Source organism: Solanum stenotomum, chromosome 2 (genome assembly GCF_019186545.1).
Source record: "Solanum stenotomum isolate F172 chromosome 2, ASM1918654v1, whole genome shotgun sequence".
In the NCBI taxonomy this organism is placed as follows: Eukaryota; Viridiplantae; Streptophyta; class Magnoliopsida; order Solanales; family Solanaceae; genus Solanum; species Solanum stenotomum.
This window is the reverse complement of record NC_064283.1, coordinates 64,347,871-64,365,561: the sequence shown is the minus strand read 5'-3', so window position 1 is coordinate 64,365,561 and position 17,691 is coordinate 64,347,871. Positions and strand designations below refer to the sequence as shown.

General features: G+C 30.8%; 1 protein-coding gene across 3 annotated transcripts; it reads left to right on the top strand.

The window, feature by feature from the left end:
* The first annotated feature begins 9,611 nt into the window (after nucleotides 1–9,611).
* Nucleotides 9,612–15,417, top strand: LOC125855327 (low-specificity L-threonine aldolase 1). Of its 3 annotated transcripts, none has more exons than XM_049535048.1 (11): nucleotides 9,612–9,703; nucleotides 10,288–10,349; nucleotides 11,542–11,994; nucleotides 12,430–12,541; nucleotides 12,941–12,991; nucleotides 13,211–13,282; nucleotides 13,356–13,488; nucleotides 13,564–13,622; nucleotides 14,282–14,382; nucleotides 15,008–15,074; nucleotides 15,163–15,417. In XM_049535048.1, exons 3-11 carry the CDS (start codon nucleotides 11,552–11,554, stop codon nucleotides 15,202–15,204), a joined length of 1,080 nt encoding a protein of 359 aa, XP_049391005.1. In that variant the 5' UTR covers nucleotides 9,612–9,703; nucleotides 10,288–10,349; nucleotides 11,542–11,551; the 3' UTR covers nucleotides 15,205–15,417. The 3 variants fall into 3 exon arrangements, with proteins under 3 accessions (XP_049391005.1, XP_049391003.1, XP_049391004.1); XM_049535046.1 differs by having other exon boundaries at nucleotides 9,687–9,703; nucleotides 11,547–11,994; XM_049535047.1 differs by lacking the exon at nucleotides 9,612–9,703 and adding an exon at nucleotides 9,862–9,876 and having other exon boundaries at nucleotides 11,547–11,994.
* Nucleotides 15,418–17,691: the final 2,274 nt, after the last annotated feature.

Below are 17,691 nucleotides of genomic sequence, written 5' to 3'. Positions count from 1 at the left end.
CAGATGATGAAAATATAATAGATGTCTAACAAAATAGTTATGGTGAGCGCAAGCTAACTAGGTGATGAAGAGGTAGTATGTGTCCCACTAAAATACATGTGGTTGGTGTAAGTTGATGAGGTGGTGAAGTCGTAATAGGTAGAGTTATTCAAATATCTAGAATAATGGAAAAATAATAAATATTTCTAGTGAAATACTCCGAATAATAAAAATATAGTAGGTGTCTAGTAGAATAGTTATAGTGAGGATAAACTAGTGTGGTGACAAAGAGGTGCTATGTGACCACAAAGGAAAAAAATCATTTTGGCCAGAATAATTTGGCCATAATGGCCCAAATACATATTCACACTATAAACTAATTTTTATTTTGACAATTATAACATTCTTTGTCAAATGTACATTTTTTTTTATCAACTTATGTATTAATTATGTTTCAATAAATGAGAAAGTTTTTCGATACAGAAAATTGACTAATTTTCATATTTCTCTAACTTCCATACATATATGGTTTTTAATTTCTTTTAGAAATGTTATAAAATGACCAAAGACCAATACGTATGTATTTTTTTTTCCTTTCTAATTAAAAATCTATAAAGAATACAAAATTTAAATGGATAATTAGAAAAAAATAAATTAAAACTTAAATTACAAAATAAGCTCACTCATAAAATTAAATTCAAACTAATTTTAACTCACATTCATCTTCTTGTAAAGTCTATCATAGATGCGTCGATTTTTTCGCAACTATAAAAAATAAATTACAAATATGATCGCAAAAGAAAATAATTTTTTTTCTTTTCTCTCTTTTATTCCATTCTCACTCTTTCTTTTTATTTTTTATTTTTTTAAAATAAATAAAAAAATTCAGATAATGATAAGCGAATATGTAACACCCCGACTTTCCGAAACGTCTAAACTTACTCGTATCTCCATGGAAAGACAAGGAGGGTGGGTAATAAATTAAGAATGATGTGGTATGTCCTATTTTAAGTGTTCAAGTGTTGCATCTCAAGTTTTGAAGTTAGGTAAGTGGCAAAATAAAAGTTGGCGGAAGTTATCGTAAGTTCCTTCTTAAAGATTTCTCTGAAATTTGGGTCAAATGTCTTGGAGGTTTTCTCCCAATCTATAAAGAGTTATGGGGCCCACAAACTATCGAATCGAAGGTCTACGAGTCTAGTTTCCAACGCATCAAACCGTTTGTTCATACGACTTCAGAATAGAGAGATATTCACGTTTTCGTAGGACTGCGCAAGCAAGCACGTGAGGTGGGGCCCTAGGTCGGTGGAAAGTTGCATATATCTTCTTCTTCGAATTTTTTCTTCATTTTTAAGCTAATAACCAGAGAAATTAGAGAAACCCATCTCTAGGATCAAGTGAAGTATTAATTTTCTCGACTTAAGTCCTTGACGAAAGTTGTTCTACGAGTTGAGCTCATCATCGTGGTATAATTTATTTTATCGATTGCGTAGCATATCACACTTTAGTGTTGGGACAGCAGGGGTTTGAATATATTTGAAGGTTTTGAGGTGAATTACGAACCTAAGATCGAGGTAAGACCCTTCTTTCATCGACTTTAGCATTTATAAGCAGCAAACATCAATTTGCGATGAAAATACATATCTTTTATCATATTGTCTTGGTATCTTTTATTTTTGTATGTTGATTATGGTCCTACCTTGTTGTAGTATTGAGGGAGTTATGAGTTAAAGTCGTTAGGCCACTTGAATTTAGCGAAAAAGGTATGTTAATGCTATTATCTTCCTATGGCATGTTTCCTTAAAGCTTAGGAGCAATGTAATTGAGTGTTATCGTTGTTATACTTGTAGCCATTATTGTTGATTGTTGGCTGCTCGAGTGCGTATAATCCTCTCTTATCGGGATTTTTATTTAGTAGTAGCATTCGTATGTTGGACATGACTTAGAGGCTATTTGTATAGGTTGCCTATAACTAAATTGCTCACTTTTAGTTGTTGGATTGTTATTGTTGCCTTTGGGCTATTGTGGTTAGCTGCAGGAATGTGATCTATGCCTAGCAGGGTTATGTTCTACCTACAGGGCTATATGGATGCCTAAAAGGGCTATGAGTTGCCTATGGGGCTATATTGATGCCTAGAAAGGCTATGAGTTGCCTACATGGATATATATTGACGCCTAAGAAGGTTATGTGTTTCCTACAGGGCCATGTTGTTGCCTAAGAGGGCTATGAGTTGTCTATAAGCTATGTTGATGCCTAAGAGGGCTATGTGACTGCTTGCGGGGCTAGGAGACTACCGATAGGGGTATACAGGCTGATTGGCACCTTCCGGGCTTATGGGGGCCTGAGTAGGTGGTCTTGTGTGCTATTTGTACCTGTCGATTATGGGGGCTTGGTTAGGTTGTTGTTTTGTTATTTTTGATAAATTTAGATTTAGAAGCAGGTCAGTACAGTTATCTTAGCCTTAATTTATTTATCAGAATATTCCAGTATATCAGGATACCTTATCATAGTCTATTGCCTTTCATACTCTGTACATTATTTTGTACTGACGCCCCATTGCCTTGGGGGCGCTGCATTCATGCATGCAGGTCCTGACAGACGATCGAGTAGACCTCCTTATCAGCAGGATTGACTTTTATCTGGTTGGTCAGCCCCTTTTCCTCCGGAGCTGCCAAAGTTGGGAGGTTTGTTACCTTTTGTTGTATATATTCTCATGGGTAGGCTGGGGCTCTGTCCCACCAATCTTTACTACTCTTAGAGGCTTGCAGACTAGTGTGTGGGGTTTATAGCTACGTTATGGCCAAACTGGCCTATGTTGTTGGTTTGCTGAAGCTTGTGAGCTGTTTGATGTATTGTACTGCTTTTAGTTTCGGTATAGATATCATGGTGGCCTCGACGGCCCAATCAGGACTTATGTTCTAGTTGGCTATTTATTTATATGATTTCCTGGGAGTAGTTGTTTCCTTTATAGATCGGTTGACAGGGGCCTTGCCGGCCGATGACTTAGTTTTAAGCCGAGATATACTTGTTTGATTTCTTGATTGAGTGTGGCTGTCATGCGCTAGTAGCAAATGGTTCAGCAAGGTCAGCTCGGGCTTGAGTTTTGGCATTAGGAGCCAGTTGTCCCCCTCGAGTTTGTGCCGTGACATAATAAATCCACAAATAAGATATTTAATACTAAAATTAATCTTTGAAATAATTTTTTTCTTTTTTTAAAATCACTTGTGAGAAGTGTCAAATATATTACTGAACTTTGTGAGATGGATCATATATCCCTATATGAATTTTGTTTTAATAAAAAAAAAAAATTTTTTTTTTATAAAAATCAAACAATATGTTAAAAATTGACACATTATAAAAACTATTTAATTTATTTTTTATATTTAAATATTATTTAAAATTATACCAATAACGATATTTAAAACTCAAAATACTTTAGACATGGTGAATATCAATACATTATAAAAATTATAAAAATCATATAGTTTATATGTATTGACCCTAGTTAATAGCAACCCAAGAAAATCTTGTATCAATGTTATAGTTTCGCGTCCATGTGTTGTGCCTATTTAATAACTTGAGATTGATTACTTATATTTATAAAGTATTAATACAACCTCTAATTGAGTAATTTTATTAATTATTATATTTAATAAATTTAAATCATATATTTAAAATAATGTAAATAATGATTGTTTTATATCAAATCAAGAATTATACATTGTATATGTATTTTTAATCATTTGCTTGATTAAGTTATATACTCTTCAATCTTGATAATTACAGTTAATAGAATTTTTTGATTATATAATTAAAAATATGCCTACATAAAGTTAATAGAATTTATTGATTATTTCTATATATGATTTTATTGATATTTAATTAAGAATTGGGCCTAAATATTTATAAGCATATACAATACATACATATGCATATGATTTTATTTTTATTTTTGTTTTTATTTTAAAACAGCTTCTTAATTAATATAATTGAAATAAATAATTATATATTCGTGGTTAGAAATGGTTAAATAAATTTAATAATTTCTGCAAAAAAAATTCCATTTTCAAAGGCTTGAATGGGATGATTCAATTGTAATACATATTGATTATTTTTTAAATTTAAAGTTTAAAGTTTAAATGGCTAAGTTGATGATTATTTAAATTAATTTTGTTATTTTACTGAAAATTAATACTTTTTTTTCTAATTTATTTGTCTTACTCTCTTTATTTAGTATGTTACGAAAAGAATGGTTTTTTTTTTACAACTCTTTAGTTCTATTACTTTCTTTTCTTAGTATATGTTATGAAAATAAGTTTTTTCTTTTTTTTTTACAACTCTTTAATTCTAATTTTTCAAATGACATTTAAGTCTTTAAGAAGTCGTTTGGTTTGAGGACAAGTTATGTTGGGATTAATGATAATTGAATAAGTTATGTTGAAGTTATTTTTTATTGGTTGTTTGGTTTTGTCAAATATATGTGACATAATTTTTAAAATTAAGTTGTTTGTTTACAAAAATATCCTCTGAAAATAAATTTTTTATTTATAAAAGAGGGTCTAAGGGGGTACTTTTGTTATTTACATTTTTATCTCGAGATAAGTTATTTCGGGATTAGTATTTCACCCACAAGTAGAGATAACTTATCCCAGTCATAATTATTAATCTTGTGATAAGTTATCTCATACTTTGTAACCAAACAAAGAATTGAAGGGTACTAATTAAAAACTTATTTGTGGATTATTTTTCTTTATCCATCACACTAAACGACCCCTTTAGGATTAGAAGACATTTTGTTACATTTTATATATCTTTAATTTTAGATTATAAAATTCAAAGAATTTTTTTTCGTCTTTAACTTCGTACTAAATTAAAAATCAGGCAAATAATTTAAAACGTGACGATTATTATGTTTCAAAAATGGCCTTTGATTCTTGCCCACTTAATTGAATCAGATGCAAAAAGTCATAAATGACTGGCCATTATACCAAGTGTTCGTGCTTAACCAATCCAAAAGAAAAGACAACAAAAATAAATAAATAAAATAATGAATAAAATAAAATACAATAGAGCAAAAATAAATTTCTAATGGACAAGAAAGTGCTTACATCCAAAACCAAACACGTCATTACGAGACTCTACTATTTGGGCTAAGTAGGCAAATGCCAACTTCTCCATCTCTTTCGAATTTTTAAAATAGACACACGTATCGTACATGTTACTATTTATTCCAATCTCATATAAGAGTTTATCGATGTTTTAGTTAGTTGTTGATAACTTAATATTGCGTTGTCAAAGATCACCATGCATAATTTTAAAACACATACATTACGAAATTCATGTTTCGCTTTGAAAATATAATATCACATATTTAATACAATTAGCCACACATACATGCTATAGTTATAAACATACATTGTATCCGAGCGATTTCAATGATATTATATGCGTGTTAATTAATATATTTAGTTACATTTTGAAATCAAAATGCATGTACATTTTATAACTAAAGAAAATTTTACTACGAGTATTTTTTATATATCTAGACGCAAATAACACTATTTACGAAATTTGTCCCTTTCAAATTATGCTTTTATGATTGTGGGCCCAAAAGGTGGAATGAAAAGCCCAAATGAAATTATAATTCCAGATTCATTGGAGGTAGGCTCTTTCTTTATCTTCCAGCTCAGGTTAACATCATAAAGTTTTCAAAACATATCTTCTGACTTTTTTTTACACACACAAAAATCAAATAATAATAATAAAAATAAGTTATGGTAATCTTGAAATTTTTAGGATTAAAAAAAAATAGTTATGGTAATCTAGTTGAGCCATCAATTATCTTATGTAATTATTCATGTATTATTTATTCATTGCTTAACAATTTCGATTTTATTATGTGTAATAATCTAGGTATTATGATTATGTATAATAAAAAGAGTTGTTCATGATTATTAATTTCTATTTAGATTGTAAAAGGCTATGTTTAACTATTTTCAATTTTTTCCACTTTTATTTAATTTATTGGATAAATTTCATATCTAGTCACTCACACACATGATACAACTCACACTATAGAGCAAATGTGGAAAGATATTGATGGAGTAATAAATATTATCATAGTGCTTAAATGCTTTATCCATATTAATCTAGTAAAAATTAAAAATAAAATAAAATATGGTTGAATAATCTTTTCTTTATTAAGAAAAAAGATGATAAATCTGTTTATCTATATTAATCTAGCAAAAAATAAAGAACCTTTAAAAAAAGGGTGAAAGAAGCTTTTTTCTTATCATTGTTGAATGATGAAGTAATAAATATATTATAATGCTCAACGGTTTTATATATATACTAGTAAAGAAAGCCCGGGCGCTGCCCGGGCCCAACATTAATAAAGTTATATTGTTACTCTCTTTGTCCCATATTAGATGAGAATCTTACAAAAAAAAAATTCATATTATTTGAGCACTTATTAAATTAGGATAAAATTAATTAATTCTTTTCCATTTTACCCCTACAATTAATATGACCATTCCTATATTGCATGTGTATTTTTTGTAACTCATTTCAATGTGCATTGATATAAACAAAGGGCAAAATGGTGAAGTCTTCCAATGTATTAATGATTTCTTAATCACCGTGTAAAGTTGGAAGTGCCCATCTAATATGGGACGGAGAGAGTATAGTTTCTGTATTGTTATAAAATTAGTAAAGATTGTTATAATATATTTTGCTCATAAGTGAGCTAATATAAAAACTTATTTGTCATTTGTCTTTTTAATTTCAATTTCAAATAGCAAATAAATGTAGCGATAAGATTGAGGGTAGAAATGAAACATATCTTTCTAAATTTAAGTAAAAATAAACAGAGTAGAAGTAACATTAGGGTTATCGATAGGACGATTCATTCGGTTATTTTTAAAAAAATTATATCATTCAATTTTTCGGCTATTTTATAATGTATAACCAAAATTAAAATTTTAAAATCATCCCAATCCTAATTTATGTGACACAAGCAGTACAAAAATTAGTCTTTTTTTTGTTGTCTTGTAGATATTTTAAGTTATTATTTATTGTAAATTATAGTACTTTTTATTAAAGTTTTTAATAACATATGTTACTTTTTATGTTTGAGAGTTAAACCAACTTTTTTTTATATGTCTTTTAATTTTATATGTGTTTTGTCCTTTTCCATTTTCAAAAACTAATACTCTCTCCATTTCATTTTATATGTCATTTCTTTTTATAAATATATTGGTTATTCCCTCTTCTTATGTCATATATTATGAAATTTGAGAAGTTATTGAAATTTTTATATGATTCTAAAAATATTTTAAATTGTTAGCTATTGTGATTTGTAGTACCTTTTTTTTACAGAATTTTGAAAATAATATTTATTACTCTCTTTGTTCTAATTTACGTGGCACATGCAAAATTTCAAATATTAACCATTTTTTATATGTCTCTTTACTATATTAAGTTGTTAATTATTGTATTTTATAGTACATTTTGAACTTAATTTTTAAAGAATATATGTTATTTTCCATGTCCCAATTTATGTGGCATTAATTGATAGATTTGTTGGAGTCGAGAGAATTTTTTTGTTAATTATTGTAATTTATAGTTTCTTTTTCGTCAATTTGAAACAATATATGTTCTTAATTGATAGATTTTTTGGAGCCGACAATTTTTTTTGTTAATTATTGTAATTTATAGTTTCTTTTTCGTCAATTTCAAACAATATATGTTTATCATATAATCCATTTTATGTGGTAGCAATAGAATTTAGAGAGTCAATTAAATTTTTTATATAACTTTTAAATATTTAAGCTATTAATTATTGTAATGTATAGTATTACTTATATTATTTTTGAATATAAATGTTACCTTTTTTATCCTAATTTATATGGCATTGATAGAATTGAAAGTGTCAAATAATTGTTAATTATTGTAATATGATATGTAGTACTTTTTATGTAGTTTTTACTATTTTTAAGCATACTAAGTATAGTATTACTTATATTATTTTTAAATATATTTAAATCTACTACTTATATATATTTTTTTTAGTAGATAAGTGTGAATGTGAGGGTATTTTTAAATACCCAAAATACCCTCACTTTCACACTTATCTACTACTTATATTATACATTATATTATATATATATATGGCTCCTTTTATTTGGTGCCACGTGTCGAAAGAAGAGTGAATTTTATTCACTCTTCTTATATAGTACTCCCTCCGTCCCATTTTATGTGGCAACATTTCCTTTTTGGTCAGTCCCAAAAAGAATGTCACTTTCCTTATATGGTAAGTATTTAAAGGTGCAATTCCTCTTTTACCCTTGTTGGTCCCACTTAATCTTAAAATAATACTCCAAATCATTTATGAGGAGAGAGAAAAGTGAGTGTACTTTTTAAAGGGCAATTTGGTAAACATTTCAAAGTCTTCATTTATTTCTTAAACTCCATGCCCGGTCAAATGTTGCCACATAAAATGGGACGGAGGGAGTAATATATATACACACACGACACAAGTGTCTGTGCTAGCACGAGCTCGATTAAATTTTAATATGATTTTAAAATATTTTAAGTTGTTAGTGATTGTAATTTAAAGTATTTTTTACGTAATTTTTAAATAATATATGTTACTTCTCTTGTCCCAAAGTATTTAGCACAGATAGAATTTAAGAGTCACTCAAATGTTGTTAATTATTGATATTTACAATACTTTTTATATAGTTTCCAAATTAAATAATACATGTTACTTATTTTGTCCCATTTAATGTAACATATATTAATTTTATGAATCCATCGATTTTTTTTATAAGCAATCAAATTATTTATATATATTTTTTTTAAAATAATTTATGCTTTCAATTGTCATGATTTATAGTATTTTTACACAATTTTCAAATAGATAAAAAAACAAAAAAACAAACAGATTAAAACAAAAGAAAAAATAATTGAATAAAGGGGAAGCTGTGAGGCAGACATGTCGACCATGACCTGCCTGGTTATCCCCACTTATATATTAGTAGGGGATGTATACCTTGTATAATTAAGCGTGTATTATCATAAGGGAAATTACATAGTTAAGCAAACATATATTAGTTAATTAGTCATCATAGTCATAGTTTTAGTCAATTATCACCCGCGATCAACATTCAATGATAATTAGATGGGCTGGGTTTTCGAGTTTGTATAATTCAGAATTTGTATAATATACTTTGTATAACCATTTAAAGTTTAGATGTTTGTGTTTGTATAAATTCATTATTTCGAGTTTATATAAAAATATAGCTCAATTATACAAACGTGCCCGAAATTATACAAACTCATTTGCAAAATTACACAAACGAGATAGCTTAAACTGTTGCTACAATCCGTAAATAGACAAACTATAGTTATGAAACATAATTAAATTTATTATAGTGCTTATTTGCTAAAATTCCCCTCATGAAAATATAAAACATCTTGTTACAAATATTATTGTTTTAGATAAAAATAACACAATAATTCTAAAATAAATTATCCCATAATTTTATCCCAATTAAATATAAAATATTTTTTAAGAAAAATTAATCCCGAAATTTGTTATCCCTGTCCCTCCTACCAAAGGAGTCCTTAAGAGACGATCAAAATGAGCAACTATAAATACGAAATAAGTGGAGAGAAAAAAATAAATTACTAACAAAGAGGAACAACCAATTCATTAAATTTAAGGTAAGCAAAACTGAAAAAGCTATAAACTTGCCATATGAATCTCTTTTCTTCAGTAACAAAATCTGGAAATTTTGTTAGTAACAAAATCTTTGATAAAACCCAAAAAATTAAAATAAATTTGCATGCATGTAATTAAATGTGCTTATCTGCTGTCTCATATTTAGACCTAACAGGTGTTTGATGATGTTTTTTGTTCATGTGATAGTACTTCTGTTTCACTGTTTTTTTTTCCTTTTTTGTTTTGTATCACTGTAATCAGTCCAAAAGATGGTATGTTTAAAGTTTTTATCTTTTTGTGATTGTTGGGGTTGTGGGGTTTCGTTGAAAAAGATTGAATTTTTATGCAAAATTCCAAATCTTGATTACTGGGCTTTGTTAGTAATTGTTTGTATGTATGTGTACTAGTGCTATTTCTCTTTGATTCTTGAAATTTGTGGCTTAGAAGACAGACACCCATTGAGTTAGGAAGTGAAAAAAAAATGTATAATTTTTTTTTTTTGATTTTGGGTTTTTTATGCTTCTTTGTATGTGATTTTTTTGTTGTTGTGTTGGTGATTGATTAACTTGTGGAATTTGGTTTGCAGTTGAGTGAATTGTCTCTCTAGCATTGCTTGTATTGAAGAAACAGAGAAGAGAAGCTTATAAAGTATGAATTTTTCCATATCTCTATTTCCTTTTAGCATTTATGTCTGTGTTAGACCTGTATAATGTTTTGAAATGTAATACTACCTCCATCCGTCTCAAATAATCTGTCATTTTTCTCTTCTCGAGATTCAAACTACGTGAACATTGACCAACATTTTAAAATGTTCTTTTTTTGGTCAGAATTGCAACTGATGATAGTTTTCGTATAGTTTCTGAATATCGAAATTTTAATTTTAAAACACAAAAACAATATACAAAGTGTAATCCCACAAGTGGAGTGTGGGGAGGGTAGGTAGAGTCTGTAGGGAGGTTGTTTCTGATAGACCCTATATTGAGTTGATTTTATCTAATTTAGCTTTGAAGATTAGTCAAATTGATCCTCGAAAAGGGAAAATCGACACTTATTTTGCGATAGAGGTAGTACTAATATATAATGTCACATATTTGTGTAAGATTTTGGGCTCTCTATTCTTTAACTTTAGGATTTGAGTTAAATGCTCATATTGATTGTGTGACCTAACTGTATACATCATCATTTATCTTCTTTTTTTTTAATATGTAAAGAGAATGGAACTTAGTTTTATCTTGCTAATCTCAGAGAAGGTTACTCACACCAACATGGTTTATTTATTTAGTTACCAGAGCAATTTTTTTGTGTGTGGGAATTTAAAGAATATCAGGGGTGTGCTTCCACACTATTAAAGATTGAATGAGCATTTCCAGTTTATCTAGTTTGTAGATGATTTTAGCCAACTCCAATTAGTTTGGGATTGAGGCTTAGTGAGTGACAGTTGAATGTAGATTATTCCTTTTGGTGGCAAAGCCAGGATTTTCCAGCAAAGGGGTGTCTAGTGTCACTCCTTGGACGGGGTGGCTCTGCTACTAATTCCTTTACCATTTGTAAACAAGTTTCTTCTTGAGACAGGTTTACTTATTGCATGGTGAGTGATAAAATTCTCTTTTTGTTAACTGCTGACCGTAGTTCATCCGCCATGTTGTTTGAGAGCCTATAGGTCCATTCCCTGAAATTCCAGCTAAGAATCTTTTTTGTCGGATGTAATGTTTTACTGCTGAAAAAGTTGATTGCAATTTATTATTTTTTATTACATGGGGATACTAAAGCTAGATGGATGGCCCTTCAAGAATGAAATTATTTACTTATATGGGACATGTTGATTGTTTCTGTTTTCTAGTTCAGTGAAGATGGTGGTTAGAACTGTGGATCTTCGCTCAGACACAGTCACTAAGCCAACTGAAGCCATGCGGAACGCAATGGCGAATGCTGAAGTGGATGATGATGTCTTAGGTTATGATCCAACAGCTCAACGCCTTGAAGCAGAGATGGCAAGGATAACGGGCAAGGAAGCAGGATTATTTGTTCCTTCAGGCACTATGGGTAACCTTATCAGTGTGCTGACTCATTGCCAAATCAGGGGCAGTGAGATTATTCTCGGTGATTATTCCCATATCCATATTTATGAAAATGGAGGCATTTCCACCCTTGGAGGTGTTCATCCAAGGACAGTGAAGAACAATGAAGATGGTACAATGGATCTTGATCTGATTGAAGCTGCGATTCGAGATCCTAGCTTTGAAATATGTTACCCAACCACTAGGCTGATCTGCTTGGAGAATTCGCAAGCTCAGTAAGAATATTCTCTCACCATTAACTCTTTTTACGGCAACCCTCATATTGATGCATTATCTGGTAATGCTATTGGATTTGTGCTAGTTTTTGTTAGAGCTGTAAATAATTAGTATATCGTGGACCATACAACAACAACTATGCTTCAGTTCCAAGCAAGTTGGGATCGGTTATATGAATCTTCACCAATCATGTCACTTTGTTTAAGCCCACATCAGTCCAATATTTATAAAATCACTAGTGCCCCTTGCATTAAAAGTTCTCTACATGTCAATTGGCATAAATCTCTAGCAAGATTAAAAGATTCCTAGCAAACATTAGATACAAAGCATGACTAAAATTTATATAGATCTTTTTCTTCACATTACTTTAGTCAGTTTTGAGTAATCTCTCTTTATAATGCAAGTTCTTAACCAACAACATTCTATGAGTGCAGCTCAGGGGGGAGATGCCTTTCTGCGGAGTACACAGACAAAGTCGGAGAGCTAGCAAAGAAGTATGGTCTGAAGCTTCACATTGATGGAGCTCGAATATTCAATGCATCAGTTGTGAGTACAACATTTTCGTGCTTGTTAGGAAACAACTTTTTGTTTGGAGCCTGTCAAAAATGCTACCTTGAATCGGATGGATCTTCAAATTAGGGTGATTTTCAGTAGTTTCTATAAAGAATATCCTATTATAGTTCAATGCCACATAGCTAGGTGCACATTTTTATTCTAGAAGCATACTTATGCACAATATCTTAAGTGCCTGCTTTGACTTTTGACAGATCTAATAATCATCATTCTTTTCTATGGACATATGACTTCATGGATTTTTGAGTTTTATAGGAGTCTAAATTGTAGAGTTGTCCATAATTACTTTTTATAAGGGCTTCTACGTTTGTCTTTCTGTATACATTCTTTATTTATGTTCATTCTGATTAACTGGATTAATCTGTCATTTAGGCACTTGGAGTGCCTGTTCATAGGCTTGTACAGGCTGCTGATTCAGTTTCGGTAAGTGATATTATCCCCAAAAATCTGGATTACCTTTTCTCTTTATTGTCTCTAGTTGTTTCTGATCCACTTAATGAGTAACGAACAAATACATTTTAATTCATAACATGGTATCCTAAAGGAGAAACAAAGAGATATTTCTATACTTTAGCTTGTAATGTATGACAAGTTTGTTAGTGTATTTTTCCCGAATTTCTGCTCATTTAAGAGTCTGTGCAGGTATGCTTATCAAAAGGTCTTGGTGCTCCAGTTGGATCTGTGGTTGTTGGTTCGAAGAGTTTCATTGCCAGGGTATGTATGCTTTTGTATAAAAAAAAATTATTTGTTCCTTGCCACATTGCTCATTGTTTCCTTTGGTTTCTAGGCCAAAATCCTGAGGAAGACTCTAGGCGGTGGGATGAGGCAAATTGGTGTCCTTTGCGCTGCTGCTTTTACCGCTTTACAAGAGAATCTTGTTAAGCTGGAAGGAGATCACAGAAAGGCTAAGATTTTGGCTGGTAATATTTTCTCCATTCGATAAGTTTATTAACTAACTCTATTCATTTGTCTAATGATTCCCATTTACTTCTCAGCGGAACTTAACAAAATCAAAGGGCTTAAAGTTGATGTTGCTACTGTAGAGACTAACATTGTAAGTTGACTCATCAGAAATGATGCTTAATTTTCTTTTAATTTAAAAGATAATGCTTACTTTTGAGTTTTTTAACAACTGATACGTGTTTCCGGAAATATGTGCAATTCAGTCAGATGAACCATTAACAAGATTCTGACTGAACCCTGCATTTCTGCAAGAGGTTGATTCAAGCCAAGGAAACAGCCTCTTGTAGAAAGTGGGGTAAGATTGCGTATGATGTACCTTTGTGGTCCGCCCTTTCCCTGAACCCCGTGCATAGCGGAAGCTTTAGTGCACCGGGCTTCCCTATAACCATTACTGCTGTGACATTGATTAAAAAGCCAGCCCGGCTAACCCCCTCTCCTCATAGACAACTACCTCACCTTGCTTGTAGCCCGACGGAGTTCAGACTTAATCCCCTAAAGAATAGATGAATCCAGTGATACAAACCTTCTCATGAGCCAGTTATCATGTTCCATTAACTATTTTACATTCGGGAAAAAAACCTCCATAAAGCTGAGATCAAATTGCAAGAAGGAAATTTTGGCTTCTGGTGAGGGATGTCTTCCTCTGGAAGGAATCTCTCCTCTCTAGTAGTCAACAGAGAGAAACCCCATATTGCATTACCAATGTAAAATTTTCTTTCAGCTCCTTACGATTCCTTTTGTTATCATCAGGTATATTGCGATATACTGAAGGGGTCAAGGATCAGCGAAACAGAATTGGTCAAGACTTTGGAACAATATGGTTTACTTATACTACCAGAAGGCCCACTGAGGTGCGCTTGCCTTTTTGTTCTTCAAATCTCTATCTAACACATCTACGCAATTTCCTTGATTGTTTATGCATATGCTAAGCTCGTTTGGAGTTCAACTAGTGAGAAATTACATAACATGCATGTTTTCGAGGTACAAACACTTGGATTATCACATCCATAGTTGCACGAGATGCTTATACATATGACACCAAATCTTTTCCTTTCTTGATGACAATGTTTTGTACAATTGATGTTTCAAAAATGATGTCGAAACAAACACTACTTTTGGAGGATCTGACACGCCTCCGCTGACTTTTTTGAAGAGTCCGTGCAATATAGTGTATAATTGAGAGATCATTAGCATTTCTAGTAGACGATCCCAGTAATGTCAGGCACTTATAGCCCCTTAACTAGTTTTTCAATTCAAAATCTGCTAGTAGTGTTCAAATTTGCATATGTTGGTAAAATAGAAAATTGAAAACACTACAATGGTTTTTTCCATAGTTTGATATGTTTCGAAAGATCTGGTTGTCTATTCTCCTTTAGTCGACGTATTTATGGAAAAAACGAGACCTCCAAATATTGGTATCCTCCAGGTCGTAATAAACCTTCCGAGACTTAGAAATGTTGCCAATTCCTATTGCAGAGTCAGATTTGTTCTACACCACCAGATTTCAGAAAGTGATGTACACTATGCATTGTCTTGCCTTCAGGTAAGAAGTTAAATAAGTCGAAGCATCTACGTTCACAAATGATCACCCACTCTTCGCTTACATTTTTTTTCTCGTTAAATATCTGCAGCGAGCTTTAGCAGGAGTGGCTGAAGAAAACGGTGACATGTAACCGGATAAACGGTTTCAGACATGATCTCTTTCTGTTAGAAACTCTTCCAAATGTTACATGGGAGAGACCAGTTTCATTTGCAAATTTTAGTAAAATCTTTAAACTTCTCATCATGTCCTTTTAATGATCAAAGACTGTTTGTTCTTCATATGTTTGTGGTTGAACTAGTTTTAAAATTTATCCTAATGATTTAGTAAGAGATGTATGTTGGCTCATATGCAGCAATGCTGATGTGGTATCTCGGAAACTATTCGGTACAACCTAACGATACATCCAATACCAATGATTGTGTGACTTTCTTATGTTATGGTGTCTCGAAGAATGAATTTAGCCATTGGCTCATATGCAGCAATGCTGATGTGGAATCTTGAAAACTACTTGATACAACCTAACGATACATCCAATACCAATGATTGTGTGGCTCTCTTATGTTATGGTGTCTCGAAGAATGAATTTAGCCGTTGGCTCATATGCAGCAATGCTGATGTGGTATCTTGAAAACTACTCGATACAACCTAACGATACATCCAATACCAATGATTGTGTGGCTTTCTTATGTTATGGATAATATGCAGCAATGCTGATGTGGTATCTTGAAAACTACTCGATACAACCTAACGATACAACCTAACGATACATCCAATACCAATGGTTGTGTGACTTTCTTATGTTATGGTCTCGAAGAATGAATTTAGTTGTCAATCCTAGTCAGTTGCCCGTATGATTTTAATTTACAATTACATTAGTTGAATAAAAACGATTCTCAACTTTCAATCTCACAACATTTTATGGTGATTAAATTTTATAAATTTCAACCATTGTAGCTAGGTTCAAGCCTATGAGGATATTTCGTTTAGACACTTAAACTAAACTCTATTTCAATTAAACAACTTTAAACTGTGTGCGCAATCAAATGATTATTATATTCTATTTTTAACCAATAAAAGTATGCAACATGTCTATGTTTTAGTTATGGTAAATAAGCCAGTTATGGTTATTATTGAAATGGTAGATTAGCAAAAAAATAATTTTAAAAATAGATTGATTTTATTATTCTATTCATTTTATTTACGTAAAACAATTGAGTTATAAGATCAAATCTCTTATTTTTCTTTTGTATGAAAAATAAAATTTTAAAAAATTCTCACTAATTATGAACCGTTAATCGCTAAAAAAGGGAACACACCATATTCAAGTCATTAGCAATAATTATATGCTTTATTTTATCCTCCATTAAATAAAATTAGGACTTATATCTTATTTCTTTGTTAATTTTATTTGGAATCGTTGAGGTCATTGTTATTTTCACTAGAGTAATTTGAAGAAAAATAACGGGAATAGAGAAACAACTTAAAATGGGTTAAATATTTAATTTCACGAAGAATTCCGTTAATATAAATCTAAGCTATTTGTATAAATTTTTTTGGATAAAGATCAAACCTGATAAGTTTTTGAATACTTAAAGGACTAAAACCGATAAGTGTATAATTAAGGAACCAAACCTGATAAGTTTTGAATACTTGAAGGACTGAAACTGGTAAGTGTATAGTTAAGGGACCAAAACAGATAAGTTTCTAAATAGTCAAAGGACTAAATCTGATAAAAATATAATTAAATAATCATTTTAGACCTACTCCTATAGTTAATGGACTATTTATGACCTTTTCTCAAGAAATTACACACAATAACCTTGAACTCTTGACCCCCACTTGCTTCATCGGCAAACCTTGAACATCAAAACCTGAAACTTATTAGACTTGAAGTTTCTACTCATAGCATTCACCTCCAAGTCATTCTTGTAAATCACTATAGCACCAACCACTGAGGGGTCGTTTGATAGGAAGTATTATTATTTGTGTAATATCTAAAATTTTCTTCTTTATTACGATTATTATATAAAAAACATTAAATCAACAAAATATTGTTAACATACTTTTAATAAAATTTCTCGAGTATACAAATCAACCTGGTTTTTAATTATGTTGAATTAAACAAACCAAAATTATTTAAGTTAATATCAATCCATCCAAATTCAAGAAATTTAGTGAATCATATTTTCATTAGTTAAATTTATCCCCTTAAAATTCAAAAAACCAAAAAATGAAAAATAAATAAATAAGATTTTTTTTTTTTTTTAATAATTAGCAAAACCCCTTCTCCACATTTCTGCTGCCGCTGCTGCTGCTGCGCCTTCATCCCTGTTACTTCTTTAATACTCTCATAATTTGTTTACTTCTCCACAAGAACAAGAATTCTTCTTTTGGGGTCAGTAAAAATACAATCTTTTTTGGTTCTTTAATGTTAAATATCATTGTTTTTTTTGTTTTTATATTATGAACTCTGGCTATGTGAGTTAGTTTTGTGAAAAGGGTCTGCCCCAAGATGTTGAATAGATGTTCAGCGTAAAAATTAGTGTAAGTATAATGAACCCTTTTGAATATACTGATTAAAATGGAATGAGTTTGGTGGTTTCATGTAGCTGATTTT